General features: G+C 44.0%; 1 protein-coding gene across 1 annotated transcript; it reads right to left on the bottom strand.

Annotated features, from left to right (window-relative positions):
* Positions 1–3367: 3367 nt before the first annotated feature.
* LOC125175351 (5-hydroxytryptamine receptor 3C-like) lies at positions 3368–8528 on the bottom strand. Its single transcript, XM_047875828.1, has 9 exons — positions 8462–8528; positions 6900–7066; positions 6473–6517; positions 5921–6030; positions 5482–5651; positions 5130–5290; positions 4117–4321; positions 3727–3942; positions 3368–3597 (listed from the first exon to the last, which is right to left on the bottom strand). The coding sequence occupies exons 1-9, from the start codon at positions 8526–8528 to the stop codon at positions 3368–3370; spliced, it is 1371 nt and encodes a 456-aa protein (XP_047731784.1).
* Positions 8529–10319: the final 1791 nt, after the last annotated feature.

Here is a 10319-nt window from a genome sequence, read left to right as displayed (position 1 = left end):
CAAAGCCTTTCAGTGGTTTGCTCCATAACAAGAGGAAAGTCATTAGTACTAAGCATGCCTATAGGATTCTGTTATAGGTAGAATAGAAAGGCAGAAACCATATCTGTAAATTTTCTGGGAGAGTTCTGGTTTTAAGGTTCCTCATGATTATCGTTTGTGTATTAATATCGTGTGTTCATATTTTGCTTGTGGAGAAGATAAAATCACCATATCATGCCTTCTCTTGCTGAAAAGAGATCTAGCCTCCTAATTCACATTTCAAAAAAAATAAATTGTGTATCTTCTATACAAATAAAACATAAAGTTATGTGTTAGAAAGCACGTGAAGAAAATAAGCAGAATAATATGTACCATGAAGATGGGTGGGAAAACCAAAATGCCACAAATTGATCTTAAATAATTTCAGAACCTCGCAAAAGCTGGGTAAATGGGCTGTTTAGCAAAGTCAAGGATGAGTTTCCAGGTGAGATGACTATCCTGGAATAAGGCATAGGAGTAGATATCCAAAAGAAAATCATAGAATATGTATCAGCAGCAAAAATCTAAATCCATAGAGAATACAAAGGGAAGGTGGATTTCCCAGGTGAGATCTGGGAAAATGCATGCTACGGAAAGGAGTGGAAAAAGTGCAAGTAGTGAACTTGGCCGGCTGTGGAGAGGGTGGAGGGGAGAGAGGAGGAGTGGGGAAGGCTGAGGGAGGGAGTTAAAAGAAATGTAAAAGAAAGTTTGTCTTTGGGACCCTGATCAGGGCCTTGCTTTTTCTGTTTGAATTCTCCTAAGGTGTTAGCCTGACATGGGACTCCATCCCATGACCTTGGGATCATGACCTGAACCGAAATCAAGAGTCAGATGCTCAACTAACTGAGCCACCCAGGTGCCCCTCTTCCTCAGTTTGGAGGGCAGTGTGGCAGGAGCTGAGAGGCCGGTGTCTGGAGTCAGCTGCCCCGCAGAACTCTCATGTAACTAGCTCAGAACACTGGGAGCCCACTCAGTGGCTGTCCCTTCACCTCTCTGTGCTTCATTTGCTTCATTTATTTTATCCCCTTTATTTGAATCTATAAAATGGGGATAATAATACAAAACCACAGTACTAAAACTTACAGAACTTTGAAAACCAAATGATTTTTCACAAATTATTTGGTGGCAAAAGATGACCTGGGCTGATGAGAGTCTACCCACGGTTTTGTTTCTGCTCCCTACTATGAATATTCATAGATCTCACTGCAGAAATAGTAATGTGTTTGATTTCAGGGTGCTGCCCCCTGCCCCATACAGTATGTGCATAAATATTTCCTTTTTGAAGTCTGAAAAATTCTAACTTCCAAAATGCATTTGACTCCAAGGGTTTGTGGATCTACAGTTCCCACTTCATAGAGTTACTGTAAGGATTAAATGTGGTTATTTATCTAAGACACTTAGGAGAGTGCCTGCTACATATTCATAACTTAATAAGTGTTGGTATTATTATTAGTATACTGCATCCTTTCTAAGGCCCCACATTGTAGCAAGCTGTGAGTTGAGGAGTTGCGGAAATAATAACAGATACACTAATTTATTTAGGTGAATGTCAGGGCTCCTGATTTGAGCCTAGATTGTGTAGATGCTAGGTTTTGGACATTCGCGGAAGACTGGTGTTGGTGAGGAGGTGCTTGACAGGGCCCTAGAAGCTGAGAAGCCGAAGACCTTTCTGGGAAAAAAAATGCAGAGAAAGGAAAAGGAGAATTAAGGAACACAACTTGAGTTAGAAAACCATGGGCGGGGCGCCTGGGTGGCGCAGTCGGTTGAGCGTCCGACTTCAGCCAGGTCACAATCTCTCGGTCTGTGAGTTCGAGCCCCGCGTCAGGCTCTGGGCTGATGGCTTGGAGCCTGGAGCCTGTTTCCGATTCTGTGTCTCCCCCTCCCCCGTTCATGCTCTGTCTCTGTCCCAAAAATAAATAAAAAAACGTTGAAAAAAAAAAAAAAGAAAACCACGGGCATGTGCGAGGAGTGATTTGTAGTTTAGCAGGGTGTTTCTGCCTCAGTGCCCCCAGATTCTCATGAAATCCTGTCTGAGTCCTTGTGGAAGGAGACTGCAAGGAAAGAACAAGTGATATCTGGTCCTGGTGACTCAGCATTCAGCTGGGGATATCTGCCCCTGCTGGCTTGGTCTCCTGCAGCAAACACTGGGGAAGGACCCTGGGCCTGCACCACCAACAGCAACCTATCTAGTGAGCATTGGTGGTCTTGCCACTCTTTAGGCATCTACGGTGACCAGAGGGAGCCAAAGAAGTTTGAGGAAGAGCAGTGGAGAGGAGGAACCAGGGAAATATTGTTCAGTAAAGACCACCATTAATCTCTTAGGCTTACAATAGAAAGTAGTAGAAGAGACAAAAGAAAAGAAAAGAAATGATTGCTAAAAATAAAAGATTTTGTATGAGTTGTAATTAATTTGCTCTCACATCTGTGCTTTTCTGAACCTGGGGTGTCCAACAAATCATGTCACGGCTCCATGGAACCTCTACCTCCCCCAGATAGCTAGTGGGAGAGATGGGCCAAAAGACAAACACTTGCAAAACCAGAAGGCAAGTTCCAGGAAGGGGAATTTTCCAGTTCATATGGGGGCATTTGTGTTATTCTCAAGTAAGGCAGATGCCATTTTCAAATGTGCTTTCCTTGGCTTCTGCTCTTTCCTTTGCATGATTAAGGGCAGTCAACTTTGATTACAGTGCAGACAGTTAACGGTAATTCGGGATTACGTTAACATCTAGATGCTTAAGGATGAATGAGTCATATGTCAGGCTGTGATGAAATGTTTCACTCTTTAAGTAAGAGATGCCTGATTCTGGCACATTATTAATTTCTAAAGCTTAAATCGGAAAATTGGATTTAGGAGATTTAGCTCTATTTTCTTATAATTCCTTGTAATGGGTTTTGAGCCCTTCTCTCCCCTCTCCTCACTTTCCTAAGTTGCATAATAGTCTTATAAAATCCTTTTTACTTTGTTAATAAGTAGTTTCTGCAAGAAGACTCTCAATCCAAGATTTCTGACACTGTAATATAAGGTAGGGAAGAGCCAATGCTTTCTGTAAAGGGGTTTATTGGGGATGATTCAAATCAAGAAAGTATTCCAGGAACTTGAATCCTGATGAGGCAGGCGGCCATCACTTATGGGAGTGCTGACGGGAGCTGATGGAGTGCAGGAGCAAGGACCTAATCCTGGGAGGCATAGGCAATCATCCAGGTCTGGTCTGAAACCGGACAGAAGGATTGAGCAGAAAACAAGGTGGTTGCCAGGCCTGTGAGGCTGGAACTTGGACACACATGGGAGCTTGGATGGTTTCCAGAGGCAAGAGAAGCTCCAGACTAGAGCTTGCAGATGGGCATTTGCCTAGGTGTTCCAGAGGACGATGACTGTGATGATGGAGGTGGCCATGAAGAGCAGGTAGAGGCGGAAGAGCAGGGTGTCCATCATGTGGCTGAACTCTATCCACAGGTTGACCAAGTGCCGCTTCTGAGCCTCATATTCTTGTTGGGCCCTTGTTGACCCAGGGCACCCATTTAACTCTGCCTCTCTGGGACCTGGCACCTTCCCCACCAACTCCACAGGCTCCTTCACACCTACAGAGATAGAGACTCAGCCATGGGCCATGAAGTTTACCTGGGGAGTGAAGAGAACAGGGAAGGAGGCAGGAGCAGAGGAGTGGAGGTGTGGAAAGAGAATGTGTGGGCAGTGCTGACTCCCCTTACCAGGCAGATGGGTGGGGGTGAGGCCTAGGCCCTTATTTCCCTTCTGGGGTGCAGTGGGGCAGCATTTTGTTGGGCTGGTACAGTAGAGGAGGAGAGAATGGAGCCACTGAGGCATGGGTGGGGGCTGGGTGGTGGCCAGGTGCAACAGGTAGGTGATGAAGATGGTCTCTAGTAGGCTGACCACCATCAGGGACAGACACAGGGCAAAGTAGACACCTGGAGGGAAGATGGGTCAACGTGAGGGCCAGAGGTACCTCCTAGGACTTTGTGTTTCCTCTTTCCCCAGAGGGTCCTTTTCCAGGATCCCTTTTCTGACCAGGTTCCACTGGTCTGTCTCCCTACCCCACGCCCACTTTGCTTTCATTCTCCTGATGGAGGAAGGGACCATACTGATGAGGGGGGTGCCAGTTGCAGGGAGTAAGTCATTCATCATGAGCAGGAAGACGTTGTAGCCCAGCAGAAGTGTCATCTTGAATGGGGCACGATTCTCACTTTCTATTGGCAGGTAGAAGCTGAGGGCGTCAATGGCAACCAGAAAGCCACTGGGCACCAGAAGGTTTATAACATAGAGTCTGGGCCTGCGCCTGATGGCAACCTGGGGGAAGGAGAGAGGGGCGCAAGTGAGGAGTAGGCTGGGAGGCTGCTGAGCCAGTTAAGAGCAAGAGTTAAGATATGTCCCAGACCACACTGTCTAGGAAGGAAATGTTGCCTCAAGTCCCTTTCACTGTCCTGTCTTTCAACAAAGTCATCTTAATCACCACTGTCTGCCTTTCCAGAGTTTGATTCTGCCATGCTGCCTACCACTGAAATGTATCTCATTCCTTCTTGACCCAAGGTGTCAACTTTCTCCACTTCCACTTTTAGCCCTACCAATGTGCTCTTAGCAGGACTGTGGGACCAGATTCTTAGGTATCATGTGCTTTTTATCTCTGTATTTCTGCTTGCTTTCTCATCAAGGTCTAATCGCTAGTGACTTTGCTGGTGTCCATTCAAGACCAGTGGAGGGAAGGCAAGACAGTGGCAGATAATTTTGAGGTCACCAAGATTTGAAAGCATAATATCCCTAAGACAGTGTTTCATAACTTTTACACCATCTCTTTTTAAAAATAAACTTAAAAACCCTTGCCTTCCATAGAGTTCTGATAGCCATGGGAGATGGAAAGCTCACTCTCACTATGAGTCACTGCCATAGGACCTTTGTTTTTTTCCCCAAGGAGGATTTATTCAATCAATATTTACTGAGTGCCAGGTTCTGTCCTAGGTAGTGGAAATTTATCAGTGAAAAAAGTGATAAAAATATCCACCCTCACGGAGCTTACTTTCTAGTGGGAGAGCTTACATTCTGGTGGAGGACATAAGTTATGCATCTTAGAGAAGATCACAGCCATGGCCCCTGAGCTCACATAGAAAATGATTTGGTCATACTGGTTGGTGCCCACAGTCATCTTCATCATTCTCTGGTGGATATCCAGAAGTACCCACTCCCCCTTGCTCCGAATGAGGTCCTGTGATGTGTTCGAAATCTCCTGCACTTTCTTCTCCATGCCCAGGAGCATGTTCTCCACTGCAAAAGAGACCCAGACAACTCAGCCTCCCAAATGTTCCCAAAACCCTTACCCAGACTTGCATTTCTTACCACTTAGCTTCCACACCCCTTTAGGGGAAATCCCCTCACCGTTCCCAGCTTTCTGGCCTCTTCTTTCTCAAAACACTTTCTCTGCCTCTCAGTCAGCTACTATACAGAGTCTCACTTACCTGTGTAGATGAATGAGCTGAAGGTGAGTGTGCAGTTCTGTTCATCAAAGGGGAAATAGAAGATGTCCAGGTTACAAATGCTGACCACCCGCATTGGCTTATCATATTTGATGAGACCTTCACTGTTGACATAAACCATGAGACCTGTAGCTGTCTGATCCATATCCATACTGTATGTGAGAAGAATGGGAAGGTGGGTACTGTGAGCTCTCTATCAGTCTTAGCCTTCTTTCTCTCTCAGATCACACCATTCCTGTGCTCTAACCCCACTCATCTGACTTCCCCCTTCCACCTGTCATTGTGTTCTGGGGGTTTTATAAACTCAATTCAGACACTGCTCCTTCTAAACTGAGTCTTTATGTGCCCCCTATTGGTTATATCATCCCATTCCTTGGAGATAGCGTTTCCTTCCTGCTGTTTTCTCAGTGCGGATACTCACAACTCCTCGATGAAGATATCCGGAAGCCAAAGATTCTCAGCTGCTATGCTGATCTTCCTGATGCCCCCACATTCCTCTGGGTTCCACGTGATGAATGGATTGTACCAGAACTATAGGAAAGCATGGTGTGAGACCAATAGGGTGGGAACTTGTTTTAGTCACACTCTGTCTCTTGCACTTTATATTTCCTTTTTCTCTCATTTCTTCACTCTCCTACCTCCTCTCTGGTGACAGATATCACAGTGCACTAACAAAGTCTTTCTTCTACTTCTCCCTTGATTCTTTCAAGGGAGACCTTGACCTCAACTTTGGAGTCCCTGGTATGGAGCCACTTAGGTATCATCTTCCATGACCTTTGTTTATGCTACCTTCTCCCTGTGCCCCAAGCTGACAGAATAATCAGGAAATTTTGTGTTTTCATTGTTGGTCTGCTTCCATTTGAATTTGTCTAATTTGTGGGTATTCTAAGCTTTATCCATTGTAAACTGCAAAGTTGGACCCAGCAGTGGGAAAAGGGAGGTACCACAGTAAAGGGGAAAAAGTCTATCATACCATGTTTAGCCATAGGAAAGATGTCATCAGTTGAAGCTGTGCATCCTGAAAAAACAATTTTCACCTGGGATCATTGCCTCCATGAAGTCAAGTCCAATGCCACCATCCACCTCTTTCTCATTTCCATGGCTGTTCTATGTCACAATTATGATTTTTAATCATAAACCACTGAAAAATGTAGGTCAAATACTCCAGAGTACATGGAAAACATAGTTTAAAAAAAAGGCAGTATAAAAGTACATTGGGGTCATGTTTCTTATGGAATAGCCTGAAAAGGGACAGATTTTACCTGCTATGATGTCACTGAAACATGCCTTTCATATCTTCCCACCTCATGGAATGAGATTTTCATTTTACAAAATTCAAGTGAGGAACCCACCACCACTTGCCACTGATCAGCACATTGCAATGTTGAGCCAGGACTCACCACTTCCACAATGGCTGACATAGTGAAGGAGATGTTGACACGAGTGGGGATGCTATAGTTGATGACTGGACGGAAGGCCTTTCTGTCAAACACTGCTTGGAAGGCGACAGGATCCACTCCATGCCGGTCAAAGCCTGAGCAATTGATGGTGAATGTGTCTCCTCTTCCTGAAGAGAGCAGAGACCCTGTGAGAAGAGTGTCAGGACTGGGGGCTAGGTAGCATTTCTGCACAAAGAAAACAGGGGGCATGGGAGAAGTATGTGAGCTCTTCCTTCCTGGACCAGGGAGTGTGGGCTGGGCTGGTAGGCAAATGGTGGAAGTTGATGAGGTGAGCTGAGTCAGGGCTCCATCCTCAATTCCTTTGTTTCTGTCCACATGCAAAATTTTTCCAAACATGTAGGCAAACTCAGCCTTGACCACCACTTTTCAGTGTCCTGCTGAATCTCACCACAAACTTCTCCACCTTCACTCAGTGTCCTTCCATTGCTCATCTCTGTCCTTGAGCCATCTGGGTGATGTCAGTGACAATATTTGCAATCACAGTTCTCCTCACTATATTAATGCAGCATAGATAATCATAAATTAATGATGAAGGCAATAATCAGGTAGGTAGTAGGAGGTATGTGGGACCCTAAGGAAGGAACTCAGTTTTTCAAGTTAATAAGGATTTACTGTATCTCCACTATGTGCTATGATTGTTCTCATTTAAAACACAGTGGTTATCACCAGTGAGACTACATTAAAGAGAGTTCCTTGATTCCCATCTTACACCTAACCCTTTTCTAGGGTTAGAACTACTTTGTGATGCAGAAATAGAGAATTATGTGATAACATCTTCTGGTAGAGTCTATTCATATCTATCTCTGATATTGTACTAACCCTTATCGTTCATTTTTTCTAGTTTATTTATTTTGAGAGAGAGAATGAGCGAGAGAGAGAGAGAGAGAGAGAGAGAGAGAGAGAGAGAGAGAGAACCAGAAGGGGGAGGGGCAGAGAGAAGACAGAGGATCCGAAGCAGGCTCTGTGCTGACAGCCGAAAGCCTGATGCGGGGCTCAAACTCATAAGCTGTGAGATCATGATCTGAGCCAAAGTCAAATACTTAATGGACTGAGCCACCCAGGTACTCCCTCATCATTCATTTTCAATAATGAATGAGAAAAATAATCTACACTGAAAATTTTTACTAAAAATATTTCCCTTTTTCATGACAGACCTTCTCATCACCTTCTTCCCTTTAGAATTTTCTCTGTTCCATTTAATTTGATTCAAGAGAGCTGAGAAAGAATCTTCTTCTTTTTAACATTAGTTGATACTCAGAAACCATGTGGTTAGATTATATGCCTGGAAAGAGAAAGACATGAGAAAAGAGAAGAGGCCCAATAGAAACATAGGGACAGAAGGATCTTACAAAGAGGTACAAAGCTATCAGTGTCTTGAGTTTTCATTTTTATCTGGATGAACATCCAGACATTTACTATCTAGGAATAATAAAAATTAGTCTGGTTGGTCTGTTTCTTAGAAGTTGTATGCTTGCTTTGTTCTTGTTCTTGTCCCTTCTTACCTTGAAGCAGCAGGTGGAGAATGAGACAAAGGAAGAATCCATGTTCATGGAGCCAACCTCTTTCCATCTTCTTCTCTTTGGCTCTTCTCTGAGATAATGTTGATCTCTGGGGACTTAGTGATGATGTTGACCTTAAAAGACCACAGGCCACACCTTGAACCCTAGTTTTGAATAATACATGTATCAGGTGGCATTAGCCGTCTCTCTAACAAGCACCGCTGACAAGAGAGTGTCACAGAGGACTAGCCCACCCTGTGCCCTAACTGGGCCTGAATCTCATCTCCAAAAGTAATCTGGAAAATCAGTTAGGAGAGGGGGAAGAAAAAATATCTGATCACTGGAGCAGTGCTAATAGTCTCCTCATACTTTAGAATCACTGTGGCCTGCAATGCATCATAGACAAGGCACATGATAATTGCCATTGCTTTCAAGTGGCACATGCACTTATTTTAACCTTGCTACCATCTTTCAGAAAAACTGGGGCCTCCTTTTTATAATCAACTTCAGACTTTGAGGTTTTAAACGTGACTTCAGTACTGGCTAGTCTCAGCTTTTGATTTTGTGAGTGTGTCAAAAGCAACCCAGATCTCCTGGATGGAAGGAGTGATCAGTGAGGTAGAGGGGAGGTGGTAGAGACAATGCTATTTTTAGTAGAAGTTGACTGATGAGAACATGAAAGGAAAGCTTGCAAATTCATGTTGTTTAGACCCTGCTGTTTTTTATGAGAAATTAGTTAGTTGTCGACATTAAAAATTGGGAGATTTCGTGCAAGACCTATATTTCTGGCTTGATTTAAAAAGTAAGATCAACCAATACTGGGCTCACGTTTTTGCTTGGCAACAATTTGCCAAAGCTAATGGTTATGCTGTTTGGATGGAACATTCTCTCTAGATCATCACAGTCTGTCACCAACTATTGATTATTCCTGACCAGCTCCCCTCATGTATGTTACCTGCTTATCCTCTGTAGGTGTTTGAATTTGCCTCTGAGTGTTAAGATTTACTTTCTCGTGTAGTCTTAAAAGAGCCTTGGGAAGTAATTTCAACATACCATGCCATGCCTAGATGATCACAGGTCTTGTCAGATTTAGCATGTACAAATATTTGATTCATGGTGGAAACCAGACATGTTATGGTTAAGTGGGCCAAAGTCATCAGAGGGTTTAACCTCTTTTATTCTGGAATTAATTCCATTAGAGAAGGCTCCAGAGAGAGTAATGAGTGGCTTAGAGAGCAAAGAGAGCAATTGCTTCAGTGAAGAAGTTTATGGCCTGAGCTGGAACAATAAGGTAGCAAAGGTTTCCTTATCTCTAATATTGGGGTTTTATGTGGTTAGGGATAATGTTTGTGTGTTACCTTTTCTGTTCTAAGCAATTACTGAATTGAAACAGAAATAACAGTAAAAATGGCAATAATAGTAGCTGTTATTGTTACCCTGGCTCTCTTGAGATTGTTCAGGTTGTTTCAGCCTGAATGGAATCTTCTGGATTCCAAATGTCTGGGTTGACTGAAGCAACCCTGGCTGCTGTGGGCATCAGTCTTTTCTCTCAGCCTCACTCAGCTGTAGGTTACCATAAAGGTCGTCCCTCACTCCGTAGGAGCCCTCTTCATCATTTGAGGATCCCTTCTCCTTTGGGAAGTTTCTTTTTTCTTTCTTTCTTTTTTTTAAAGATGGCTTTGTTTGTTTGTTTGTTTGTTTGTTTAAGAGAGAGGGCACAGTGAGCAAAGGACAGAGAGAATCCCACAAGGGGCAGAAAGGGAGAGAGAGAGAGAAGCGGGGGCTCACCTGAAGCGAGGCTCATGCTCACCTGATGTGGGACTCTGACTCACGACCGTGAGATCATGATGTGAGCCGAAGT

Source organism: Prionailurus viverrinus, chromosome C2 (genome assembly GCF_022837055.1).
Source record: "Prionailurus viverrinus isolate Anna chromosome C2, UM_Priviv_1.0, whole genome shotgun sequence".
NCBI lineage: Eukaryota > Metazoa > Chordata > Mammalia > Carnivora > Felidae > Prionailurus > Prionailurus viverrinus.
Note: the sequence above shows the minus strand (reverse complement) of the source record. Positions and strands in the feature narration are given on the sequence as shown.